General features: G+C 40.7%; 1 protein-coding gene across 1 annotated transcript in view; it reads left to right on the top strand.

Moving 5' to 3' along the window:
* cntn4 (contactin 4) overlaps positions 1-13,755 on the top strand; it is a 194,909-nt gene that overhangs the window by 123,318 nt on the left and 57,836 nt on the right. The window contains exons 9-10 of the mRNA XM_085353001.1: positions 2,060-2,189; positions 2,886-3,036. Coding sequence (XP_085209127.1) covers positions 2,060-2,189; positions 2,886-3,036 — 281 coding nt within the window. The remainder of the gene's footprint in view (positions 1-2,059; positions 2,190-2,885; positions 3,037-13,755) is intronic.

Below are 13,755 nucleotides of genomic sequence, written 5' to 3'. Positions count from 1 at the left end.
TTCTGTCCTGCTCAGGCACATTAAATGAATCAAACATCTGAGTAGAATGAGCAGATTTCTTTAACATTTCTCCTCCAGTGAGCACTAATAATTTCTTTTTGTTTGAACCCTTTTTCTTAGTCAACAACAGTGTTGGTCAAGTAACTAATTACTGATTACTTCCCAAAAAAGTAATCCCGTTACTTTACTGATTACTTATTTTCAAAATTAATTAGTTACTTAGTTACTTTTTAAAAACACGATTTACAACTTGAATAGGTAATAAAGCGATAGATGTTTCAGCCCAATTCTACTTTTTCTGCATAATCCATCATACAAAATGTAATCAAATGGAAAAGTCTCTTTTTAAAACTTGTTTTATCAGTTTTAATCTCTTTTTTTTTTTATGCATCAAGCAAAAATGTAATTATATGCAACATTCACTGACTGGAAGAAATTTGTTTAACATTTAAACCTATTTTCTGCACATTCCAGCACATAAAATAAAATATTTTTTGTGTTTACACTCGCTCTTTCAAATAGATGCAAGTAAAACACAGCAGAAAATAAATAAAATCAAAGACTCAGCGGTCCTGTTGCTCTATTTTCACCTGTAAAGCAGGAGTGGCGTAGGTGGAGGTTTACCCTGGTGCAGGTGTGCCGCAGCGGTCAGTTGAACAAGTAACGCGTTACTGCTCATCTCTGGTCAACAAAGATCAAACTTGAAAGATTAGAGTATAAGAGAATGAAAGACCCCCCACCCTTTTGTTCTGGAATGCAAATGAGTAGATTGAAGTTGTGATAATATCATATGAAATGTAGCCTGTGCAAGTGTTACAGGCATTTTGCATCATTCTTACAAAGACTAGTAATAGTAATCCTAACCCCCCCCCCCCAGAAAAGCTCACTTTTTCAATTTATTCATATTTTTTGAGTTTTTGTTTTGTCTTGTTTGTTTGTTTTATCACGTAAATCACACCAGAGTTGTTGGCAAATGACATTGCCAATCATTTTCATTCAGCATAAGGCGTACAGATGGTCCCCCCCAGGTCCCTGCATGAAAAACTGCTGATTTGAGAGGAATGTCATGGTTAATTAATAGCTGCCATAAATGGGAATGCTTTCCATGCACAGACTGATACACGCCAGCATTCGCCTCCTTCGCCAGCAGGGATGTTCGCCCCTGCACATCCGGAGGTGCCTGAGCGGTATGGAAATTCAGGCGCAACCTGCTCAAACACAGGATTAGTTTGTGATCTTTCGACGAGGACGGTCTCTCTTTTCATGTCACAGTACCTTAATCCCCGGCAACTGGAGCACAGGCCGCTCCAAAAAAAAAAAAAAACCCTATGGAAATAGGCTCTGATGACATTATGGGTGAAGCCGGAGGAGAACGCAGCAGACGTAGGGACACGGGGGAGGCGAAAAACCTGACACAGCTGCATAGAGATGTATGAAAACTGCTCAAGGATTTAATACTGTAGTGAAGGAGCGGTGCGAAAACTCGAGTTCAGGGAGATAAATGTATACTGGGGATTAAATGTCCGACTGATTCACTGATCCAGCCGAGTTTTTAGTTCATTGGGCCTAGCCGTCCTTAAATAGATTTTAATTTGATGGCTCAGTGACGAGCAAGATTTTCCCCCCGTAGGCGGGCAAATAGTCCAAACAGATGAAGCGGTGGTACAGCGTGACCATGTACACAGCACTTAGTATGTACAGGGCATACCTATCTGGAAAGCAATTTTCACAGCGCTGTATACCTCAGATGTCTCAATACTCCTTCCCCTCTTATCCCCTCTTTCTGCTGAAGGGGAAACGGGCCCTGTGGTGCAGTCAGAGATATAAATAGAGCATGGTTTTATTTCACTCTCATAAACATGTAGATTGATTAGGGTCATTTTCCGCTAGCCTGCCTCCATCCACCCAAGCCTTTGCCTCCATTAGTGATGAAAACCTAGATTTATTGCCACGTCTGTCACTTCCAGACCATAATTCACTGGGCCGCTGGCTGCCTGTTTTTATGTAGATGAGCCATGGGAGTAAAGCATATTAAAGGCACATGTCTGTTTGTCCGTAGGAACGCATACAGGTCGCCAGCGGGGTGTTGTCAATCAGTCGCCTGACCCTGACTGACACCGGCATGTATCAGTGTGTGGCCGGCAATAAGCACGGGGAGGTCTACTCCAATGCAGAGCTGCGAGTTATAGGTAAGACCCCGCCCCGGTTTACAGAGTGTGCAGGGATGCGCACACCCACTCTGGCATGTGCGCATCCCTGCTTGAGATGTGTGCGCAAGAGTGTTTGTTTTCAAGTTTGCTCCCTCTTCAGATGACCTCTGGCCTCCCTCTTATTGGCCACTAATTGAAAAGCATTAATTATAAGATGAATGCGTCCTGCTGACAGTGATGTATGCTCGGAGCTGCTTTGTTCACCAGCCTCGCCCATCTGCGCTGTCAAGCCCGTCACTCTTCGCTCTTTGTCGGCAGCCGCCCTCATTCACCATTCAACCTCCGGCGCGTCTCATCCTGATCGTGTAGCCGATTGGGCTCGGGCTCAATACACCTGATTTTACTGGTCAATGGGGAGAAAAAAAGAGGATGTCGGGGAGGTTATCGGACAGCACACGATTTTTTTAAAGCGAGTTTTAGCGCAGGCGAGTTGTTATGAGAGTGATCAGACAGCACATGCAAGCCTGATTACTAATTATTCGCATTATAAAGATCTTTAATCCACTGTCATTGATTTACCCGCAGCAATAATTCAATGTATTTGTAATGTAATGGTGAAAAACTGTTGAGCCCCACATTTAAAATGAAATAAACGATCAGAGATGAATTGTAGGAAGGAGAAGAAAGTGTGAGGCTTTTACAAATACTGGCTTTAACATGCTGCTCTTGTCTCAGCTGTTGCCCCAGATTTTTCTCACAATCAACTGAGGAGCCAGACGCTGGTGAAGGTAGGAGGAGACGCGCTCGTCGAGTGCAAGCCCAAGATGTCTCCTTGGGGTGTGATCTCTTGGCGGAAGGGCAGCGAACCACTGCGAGAGACTGACAGGTAGCGCAATATTTGCTTTTACCACGACACTAGAACTGCTGTGCTTTTTGCATGTGCTCTTATTGCTCTGAGACACAAAGACAGACACGTCTAAACAACACTCGCCCCCTTCCACACCTCTCATCTGGTTCTCATTTAAGCATATCGCTGTAAAAGCCTCCAACAGCAGTGTGTTGTGCAGCTGGTTGCCGTGAATGACGAGATGCACACATTTTAATAACAGAAAATGTAAATCACTGGCGCATTAGCACATTTTAAATGCCTGTTTGACTTGGCAAAGGCAACTTCCTGTGTACTATTTAACCAATAACCATAAAGTTCGATTCAATTCAATTTTATTCATACACCGCCTAATCACAACAGTCACCTCGGGCACTTTATATTTATATATTTGTAAGGTAAACACGCAGCATCACCTGATTCAGACAGAACTCTAAACTTCAAATCTAATCAACTCAACAGTAAGATTACTTTAACAGTACCTGCCCACTATGTGTCAATAACATAGTTTTTCCCGTCTTTGTGATTAGCCACAGAAATCTGTTGATATTCCATGATTTCTGATTGTCTCGTCACTGATAGCCACTTCCTATATGTGCACTTGTAAACTGTTTGGCCACCATCACTGATGACTGCCAAGACTTGGAGAACACCTTAAAAGAAAACCGAAAATTACTTATTCTGGTAGCAAAGGGTTCGAGCTAGGGATAAAGGTAAGATCATCACTGATGACCTAGTTCTCGTGCTTGCATTTATATATAAAACATCAAAGATATGTTGACAAATCAATCACAGCACTGACCAACTAAAGATGCAGGAAACCTTAAAGTGACCACTATACTGTGCTTTATCAGACCTGTCATGAGGATGAATGAGTATACCGTTTGGCTTGCAAACTGTAACGTAGTGTTAAATTAGCGCATGTTTTGTATGTCTGTCGAGGCCTGAAATCACAAAAGAAACTGATTTATTTGTCTTTTTAGGAATTCAAAAGGACAGTGTCAGTGTGCACCACAACGCTTCAATCTCTGAGGCTTATTTTGTGGTCGTACTTCCATGGAGAGATTTTGATGCACTCCTTAGATGTGGCTAAGAATAAAAACAGCTTGAAGCTGAGCTGAGTAATGGTTAATGGGGTTTACCGTGTTTTATCTCCAGCTTTTTAGTGGCGGCCGAATAGACCGGCTGCTGAGTAAATTTCAACGTGCTAATCAGGTACTTTTCACCTCAGCGGGACGAGAACGGCTCCAGAAATCAAATCATTCGAGTTCTGTCGGGTTTTTGAGCAATGAGGAACGATCTCAGCGTCCAGCCACGTTTGACCTCTGAAATGTCACGCGTGCCACGCGTGGTAACTCTGTCGGTCTTGTGCGCGTCTGTCAGAGTCCAGCGTGAAGTCTGGCCCAGTAACCTCGCTCGGAGACAGGGGTCGCCCATTGGGTGTCACCGTTCTAGCATGACCCGGCTCTGACAGCAGGGCTGTGTGCAGAGTGTCTTGCCAGGCTTTGCATATATACAAAGCAGTGTTGTTGCTTGTCAAACAAAGTGGTTTCGCTGCTGGTGCCCTTCACTTGCCCTGTGCCACTTCCATAACAAACTTCAACCTCACAGCACACTTTGATCCTGTTGTTTGGAAATCATACTTTGGATTGTTTGACATGAATCGACGTTGCTGCGAATGAAGCGACGAATAAAGCGGCAGAGCTCAAAGTTAAATAGATGCTTTGCGATTCTTTGTTTCCCTGAAGTTCCATCACTGCACGCACTTGCCCTTCACTCTTCTCACTTACTGCTGACTGTACTCACTCGGTGACCAACTGCTGAGATAAATAACAAATGACTCGAGATTTGAATCATTCAAATATAATCACACAACAACTCCTGAATAATTGAAATTAGAAGTTTGTTGTGGGCGAAGCTGCAGCAGAAAGATAGATTTACTTTAGTTCTTCAGTGCAGCAGTGAGTATTAGACTAATGGACATTTAGTAGATGGATTTCTTTAACGCTGTCTTTGTTCTGGTAGTTTGAAAGTCTGTTTGATGCTCGCTAATGTGTTTTAATGCTTTTATTCGCACTAAATTAATGATATTTGGCTGAGACCACCTGTGCCGCTGTTCCAGAATGAAACGGAAAAGAAGCACAGATTTGAAATTAAAATTGAGACAGTCCCAGCTGTATTACATTAAAAGGAATCTTTTTAGATTTTAATTTTTTTTGCCACGATAGCAGACTTTAAAGACAACTAGGAAGTAGAGTAACTGTTTGTGGAGCATGACAACACACACCAGACTCTCATCTGTGACTGCAACACACGCGCACACGTAACCACACACTTCTGCGTTACAGGGCGCACAGTATAAAATGTTAAGCATCTGCTGTGGCAGTCGTCGGAGAAGTTGCCTTTTTAAGCGGCTGCGCGCTTATAGCCTCTCTGCCTGTAGGTCGACTACAGTATTTATTCTTATCGTGCTGCTTGTTGTGAAAATGATGCGACTTTGATGAAAGCCGATCGCATCCTGATATCACACATCAGTTGTGTGATAAGCACGACTGCTATGCTGCTTCCTTTTACACCCCCCCTTTATGTTACGCACCTATACAGAAACATGCAAAATCACGAGAGGTAGCCGTGAACCCCTTTTGTTGAAGATTAATTGCTTTAATTGCGTTAGTGCTCCACAGTGGCTTCAGCAGAAAGGGAACTAGTGTCACCAGCTGGGCAATCCATCTTCATAGCAGCAGCCCCGTTTTTTTTGTATGTGTGTGTGTTTTTTTTGTGTGGGAGACCAGTGGAGAGGGAGGGAATGTCTTATCTACCCCAGACAACCCTGCAGGGACGAGGTTTAGATGACATCAGCTGGAACAAAGCAGCTGAGAGCGCAGAGTGGGGCAGGTCTTGCTGATGAGTGTGTAAGTGGGCCGTGTCAGGCGCGGAGAGCAGCCTGCAAAACACGCCATTTCAATATGTCACCAGCAGGAAGAAATCAAGTTTGTTAGGCCACTCGCAGCAGATGCGCTCAATCAAGTGTCCTCTCACGAGGCGTCGCAAGATGTGCTGACGTCCCGACGCTGCTCCCCCTTGCATTAAGCGCCATCTTTTAAAGACCTTGAGTATTTATCTCTATCGGCTTTAGAAGCCATGCAAATGTTTGAGGAGGTGTTTAAATCCCGAGGGAGGCATTAAAGAGCTTTGGGTGTGGCGGGTTTGATGCTGTCGCTTCTGCGTCTTTGCTTTGTTGCAAAAAAAGAACAGACAATGCTGGACTTCACATGCATGTAAAATCAATATGCATTTTTTACTCTTTAACAATCATTATAGCCACCTTCCACCTTTCTGTAACACAGTGATGGACAGTCAGTATTTCAGCTTCTTTTTTTACTGAGCACAGTCCAAAAGGTTACATGCCTTTAAAAGGCCTAAGATGAGGCAATGTTATGCAAATGCTTTATGCTAAAATTAGATTTCCCTTTATTGTAATATATGTTTTTTCCCCCCACAAAAGATATCCAGAGAGGGGGAAACAATACAGAACCTGCTGGTGGCTGGATTCCTGGGGAAGCAGTATTCAGTCCTTTGTGTGTATTATAATCAGTGAGGGGAGATGGCACTCCATGAACAAAATGCACCCGGCAAACTGCTGCCAAGTCAAAATGCCAGCTGGGCTCCTGTTGTGTCTGTATGTGCAGAACACAGATAATATACAATATGTATAAAAATATGTATTGGTTTGTTGATTAGAAAGCCTGAATATTGCAACCAAACTAAAATAACTGTTAAATACTGATTTGTTGACATTGATTTGGGGATTTTAAATAGATTAAATTATGAAACCAAATTTAAATCATTTAGATTTTATTATATTAAAACAAATAATATCTATACAGTAGTTTAATTTTATTTATTGACAGATTTACTTTTTTGTGAATTTTAGTTATTATAGTTAGCCAAGTTATTTTGTATGTTTTGGCTCCTGCAACATAGGAATGAATAAAATAATGTATATCTTAGATTAGCTTAGCTTAGCTTAGTGTAGCTTAGCATAGCTTAGCTTATCTTTGAGAATTGCTACTTGAATTCAAATTGTTTTTGATTTCTGAAGTCATCCACATAGACTAAAAAAATGCCAACAATTATTTTTAAATAACTGTTCAAAAAACACCAGCTCGGTCACGTTTACCTGACAAAGCAAGTTAACTGAACTGGTGAGTTAATGGAAAGTCAGGGAGACGATTAGGACTGATGCTCCCAACCCAAAGAAAAAAGAAAAAAGAAAAAGCAAATTGGCGACAGCAGGGCTGCACAATTATGGCCAAAATGATTCTCATTTATTTTAATCAATAACATCACAATTATTTACAATAGTTATTCATTGATTTTAGTGACAAAATGTAAATAATAACCCTGCCTTTACATCCATATACCTAATAATATACACATCTTTGAAGCAAAACAAAGTTGGCCCTTTTTATTTATCTAATTCACTGCAGCTCTTTTATAAAAAATCTGAATGAAAAATTGTCAAATTTGAACACAAAATTAAATCAACATTTAAAGCCTTTATGCTAAATTCCGGGCAAATAAAACATCTTTGCAGGCAAATATGAATTTATCTGCTGGAAGTGCATCTCTTAAAGCAAGATATAAGCTCTTTCACTCCATTTATTGTACGTGCGTGATGGATGTGAATAAAGCTCGAAGCAAGTGAGATCCATCTCTTTTCCTCGTGTGACATTTTGCAGAACCCAGAACCCACTTTTGTCCAATAAATTGACAATTTTCTTGAAGTCTTCATTACTCACTGTGTTTAGTGGACAGATGTCTTTGGTCGAATTGAATGCACTTTGTGAGTTAGATAGATGCACTGCTGTGCTGCTGTGCTTTTATGGCTGTCTGCGTTTCACACTAGTAACCACTGCATCGTTTCAGGGTTTTCAGGTGGTTAAATAAGTCAGTTGTCTTAGTTTGCAGTACAGACGCACAGCTGTCTTTGCCTTCTTCTTCGTTAACATCAGTTGTGCTGGATCCACAGTATTTGTAAACAGTGGTTTATGATCAGCTTCAAAGAAATAAGCTGTTTGCCTTCTGCTGTGACAGATATTTGAATTTTGTTGTATATCTGGCTTTTAACGAATCCTGGAAACCACACGCTGCACAGTTCAAGGAACAGCTGTGATTAGCACATTCAGAAATGTGGTCAGTTGCTGATTTAGGGAGCGCTTAATTTGCTTTTGCCATGTATTCTGCTGGTGGAGCATGCGTTTTTCAATATCATTTGATCAGCTTAATTCAATTGTGGGAAGCCAAAATCGTGATCAACATTAATATTGGATTATATGTGACAGTCGGTGTCCTCCAGTCCAGGTTTAACAATCTAAACATAATACCTACTCTGCCCTGTCTTAAAGGATAAAAATCCTCATTCTGACAAACAAACATTTGAACATGTGAAAAACAGACTTTGGGTTTGTGTCTTGGTTTCTCATCAATGACGCCTTAGAGCTAACAGAGCTTGTGATTTCACAAACCAAGTGGGACCTGATAGTGGGTATGTCTAACGTTTATGTGCAATTAATGGTTAACTGTAGCAAGCAACCATTCGAGTGACATCTTTAAACAAAGACAGAAGGCTTGTTTCCAAGGGAACATCTGCTTACAGTTTTGCTAAAAGTTAACTCCCTTTTTCTCACATTAGTAGGTTTAAGCTGTTCAAGTGTTAAGTCGCATGACATGCAGGAGAAAACATAAAGAATGCGACTGCGGACTAAGTTGGAGATGGTGTAAAATGTCATGTTTTAGACTTTGACCTTATCTGTGTCAGTGTGTTTTTATAGAACTGAGCTCTTATTCTTTCTATTATAGTTTATTATCATTATTATTATTATTATTATTAAATAGATAAGGTTAGGTCGTGATGAATTCAGTTGGGGAAAAAAAACATGTTGCTGCCAAGAAATTGTCTTAGTTTTGCACTTAGCCATTGATCAAAAAATAGCTTTATTGGTCTAGACAGGAAATGCTAAGACAGACCATTAATCTTGCTAGAAACTCCTCTGTCTTCAATGGTTTAAGGCACCTAAATCAACACTGCTTTATTCTGTAAGTGTACTCTTGGTGTCAGTATCTGCGTCTTCATCAATACTGGTTGTAGCTTAACAGTTACTTAGATACCTTGTCTGTGGAACCAGGTTGATTAGGAAAAGTCAGAACTAAATTTTCTTAGTGCTGATAAACGATGGATGTAGCCACAATGATTTCACCTACGAGTTGATCACGTTCTGTGAAGCCTCAAGCTGTCTGTTTTTGCTGTGGTCACCTTGGTCTCTTGAATCGGGACATGACAAGCGAGGGGTGGAGAACAGATCTGAGACACACTGAGGGACACTGCACACTTACAGAGAAGCAGCTCGCTTATCACTCAGCATACCCGCCCAAAAGCATAACCTGCTTAATTGTCCTTATTTACTCTAATGAGGACTATAATTTGCAACGTGAACATCATGTTGTAATTAATAAATGTTGATCGTGACTAGCAATTCAGACCATAAACTCATCTGACAAGCGTTTACTGGGGTCAAAGAGCAAGCAGGAACACCGCCATTTTCCCATAGACTTTTACACACTTTAAACACAGGAGTCACCCCCTGAGTGGAACAATTCATCACTCCAAAGAACACATCTCCACTGCTCTAAAATCCAGTGGTAGCATACTTTACAACACTGCACCTGACACTTTGCATTGTGCTTAGTGATGCAAGGCTTGGATTCATCTGCTCGGCTATGAAAACCCATTCTGTGAAACTCCCTGCACACCGTTCTTGAGCTAATGCGAAGGCCACGCAAAGTTTGCAGGTCTGTAGCGATCTGCAGAATGTTGTGGACTTCTGCGGAGTACGCACCTCGGCTCCTTACCATGCATGGAGGGTTTCACCCCAAGTCCAGCACCCTGAGGCTGTACGCTAAGCGGAGGGGACTGGTGAGTGTCAGCACCACAGTCCAGGATGAGACAACGAACATCCAAGAATACATTGGGAAGATGGCCCCAACTGACCGAGTGCTCAGTGAATACCTCAGGCAGCAGAAACCCAAGAAAGAGGAGGGAGACGAGGAACCATCATGGAAGGACAGGCCCCTGCACGGTATGTACCACCGGCAGATGGAGGAGGTGGCTGATATCCAGAAATCCTACCAGTGGCTGGACAAAGCTGGACTGAAAGACAGCACAGAGGCACTAATCATGGCAGCACAAGAACAAGCTCTGAGTACAAGATCCATAGAAGCTGGGGTCTATCACACCAGGCAAATTCAAATTCAAATTCAAATTCAAATTTTATTTGTCACGTACACAGTCATACACAGTACGATATGTAGTGAAATGCTTGGACAACTGCTCGTGACCTAAACCCCAGGTGCAGGCTGTGTAAAGATGCCCCAGAGACAATCCAGCACATAACAGCAGGGTGCAAGATGCTAGCAGGCAAGGCATACATGGAACGCCATAACCAAGTGGCCGGCATAGTGTACAGGAACATCTGTGCCGAATATAACCTGGAAGTCCCGAGGTCAAAATGGGAGATGCCCCCAAGGGTGGTGGAGAATGACCGAGCTAAGATCCTGTGGGACTTCCAGATACAGACGGACAAAATGGTGGTGGCTAACCAACCGGACATAGTGGTGGTAGACAAACAGAAGAAGACGGCCGTAGTGATCGATGTAGCGGTTCCGAATTGATTTGATTTGATTTGATTTTGATTTTATTGATTAGCATTCAAATTCAAATCTCAGTGAAAACAGTGAAAAAAAAAAAAAAACAGTGAAAACAGAACAAAAATCTACCATAAAGAAAGAAAGCATGAGACAAGGCTAATCAAAAGGTATTGGCTGAAGCATTTGCTTATTACGCCAACCCTTTTCACAAAATATCTTTTTGTATGCAGCTCCTGTACACAGGGCTTGAAGAAAATAATAAAACAAAGCAAAAACCAAACAAACAAACAAACCAACAAAAAACAAAGAAAAAAAACTTTCCACCTTAGATAAGTAACTACATCAAAGCAAAATAATCAAGAGGTTTTTTTCTTCTCCTTTTTGCTCTTTTCATTCTTGATTTATATATGTTTCTAATACTCTATTTTTAAACATGTTTTTAAACAAGGAAAATGAACTACACCTTTTTAAATCACTGTCATAACTATTCCACAGGTTAACTCCTCTAATAGAAACACATCTCTGCTTTATATTTGTCCTTATCTTGTTTTTTTTAAAGAAATCTGTTCCCCTTAAGTCATATTGACTCTCTCTGACTTTGAACAGCTTCTGAGTACTGGGGCAAAGCAAGTTATTTTGTGCTTTATACATTATCTGTGCCATTTTATATTCAACTAAATCATAAAATTTCAGGGTATTCAGATTAATAAACAAAATGTTAGTTGGTTCTATATAGTTTGATTGGTTTATAATTCTTATAGCTCTTTTTTGTAACTTGAAAATAGGAAGAGTGTTCGTTTTATATGCATTACCCCATATCTCTATGGAACGCCAGGACTGCCATAATGAATTAATTAAATACACCATTAAATAATTAATTAAATGTGGCAATAATTAATTAAAATTGGAATTAATTAATTAAATAAATAGTTATGACACATGTAATTAATTAATTATTGACACATTTAATTATTTATGTATTTCACATTTTAATTAATTATTGACACATTTAATTAATTATTGACACATTTAATTAATTATTTAATGATATATTTATTTATTTCATTTTGGCAGTCCTGGCGCCTGGCTCTCATCATGAAATAATTTTATCTGTCAGCCTCACCCATCAAACTCAGGGGGCGGGGTTAACGCTGATCGAGTCAAAACCATTGCTTTGGCCTGGTGGCCATTGTTTCTAGCACACAACAACCGGCATGTGGAAGCTAACAGAACTGAGCTTTGAAAAACCCTGTTTGTGTGTTACCAAATACCGTTTTAATATTTTTTTAGCCGAGAATGTAGTGGTTTAATCTTCATGTGTCTGGTCGGTTTGTCAAGATACAGCCTCTTTGCAAAAGTGTTTCGATGATTTCGGAGATGTCTGCCCAGTCTCACGGCAAAGCGTGGGATAGACCCGCTCGCCTCGCAAGCAATCCCACCGACAAAGCGCAGGCCCCGGTACACAGCTGTAGTAACCCCCGCTGACTTCTTTTACTGAGGTTATATTTATCGGTGTTTTATTTCCTGAAGTTCTTATGTGTCCTACGTGTTTTAGTCGCCAATTCTGAATTATAACTAACATTAAAAACATGTTTAAGGAGGAGAGAGAGCAAATAAATCTGTTTAACATCTGATCTTTGGGTTTTTGTTCAGTAATCAGCGTGACCTGTGTATAAACGCATAAAAGAGATAAAGTTGGTGTTTCCGTCATGTAGTAACTGCTGGCTTTAACTGTACGAAGGTTGTTCGACACTATGAAACACATACAGACTTCATGATGTTCGGCTAATATTTTTATTGTGAATATTAATCATGCTGACCTCGCTCTGTACACCACGCAGCGAGGTCAGCATGTCCACGATATCCACGATATCCTCAGCTCCATGAGTTAACACAAAGTTTCCCAGCTGACTATCTAACTGCCAACTATTCCAGAGACGTGAAAATATACAGCATAAAGAAAAGTGTAAGAGACTCAGCAGCAGATTAGAATAACAGTTATACATTTAATAAATCACCAAATGAATCCAAGAAACGAGCAAACCTGTTCCGACAATTTGAGTTTGTATTCCCTCAGCTGCAGACTTGCTGCTGTTTAAATGTTTCAAAAGGAAGATTAGATATAAAAAACGTCAAAGATAGACTCAGTCTGCCTTCACATTTGATATGAGGCCAGCACGTATAGTGGCCTCAGCAGGCTATTACTGAAATACACGTGCTATATCATAAACTATGATATAAATAGGGAGGTCCTATTAACATGTTTTAAAGGACACCTTCCTGCCTTTAGTCTCATTCATGAGCAGTATTCGTTTTCTTCTAACATCCAGAAGTCTGCACGATGTGTTTCATAGTTTGTAACAAGCCTTTGACAGGTAAACATAACATGACCGAAAAAGCAAAAAAAAAAGAAAAAAAAAGAGAGAGAGTGTTGACATAAGAAGAGAAAATGCTCTCAATTATGGAGACAGGCAAATGGTTCATTTATGTTTGATGTGTGTTTATTCCTCCCTAAATATCGTCGGTGAAGTTCGCCATGCACGTCAGATTTTCCTGCGCATTTTTATACCTCTGCCAACAGAGAGAAAAAAAATCACATTCTAACAGACAGCTGGTGCTTAGAATACAGTTGAATAACTATTAAAAAACAGATGATATTTAGATGATAGTTCAGTCTAACACATGTGCCAGTAAACCATTAAACGTCTGTGAAACTATGCAGTTATGAAACGTAACTTTAACCTCAGCCAAACCGATTTGCTCAGTTGTAAATAAAACAGCGAAGTAAACGTGACCCGACAGACAGAACCTGAGTGAATGAAGTCCAGCGTTTAACCACTGAGAGCTAAAACTCAGCTGAGGTTTCAAAGCTGTGTGCCGGTGATTGGACATCAGCCACCGATGAAGCTGTTCGCCTATAAAGTGCTCTGTAAGGAAACAAGCTCCAGCAGCTCTGCGCTCGGGGAAAACACTATATTTACTTATCTTGTGCAGAAAAATGCGCTGACATTG

This window comes from Diplotaxodon limnothrissa, linkage group LG5 (assembly GCF_057381915.1).
Source record: "Diplotaxodon limnothrissa isolate DT_005_m linkage group LG5, D_limnothrissa_male_GT1.1, whole genome shotgun sequence".
In the NCBI taxonomy this organism is placed as follows: Eukaryota; Metazoa; Chordata; class Actinopteri; order Cichliformes; family Cichlidae; genus Diplotaxodon; species Diplotaxodon limnothrissa.
The sequence above is the reverse complement of the archived record's forward strand: the minus strand, read 5'-3'. Positions and strand labels throughout refer to the sequence as shown.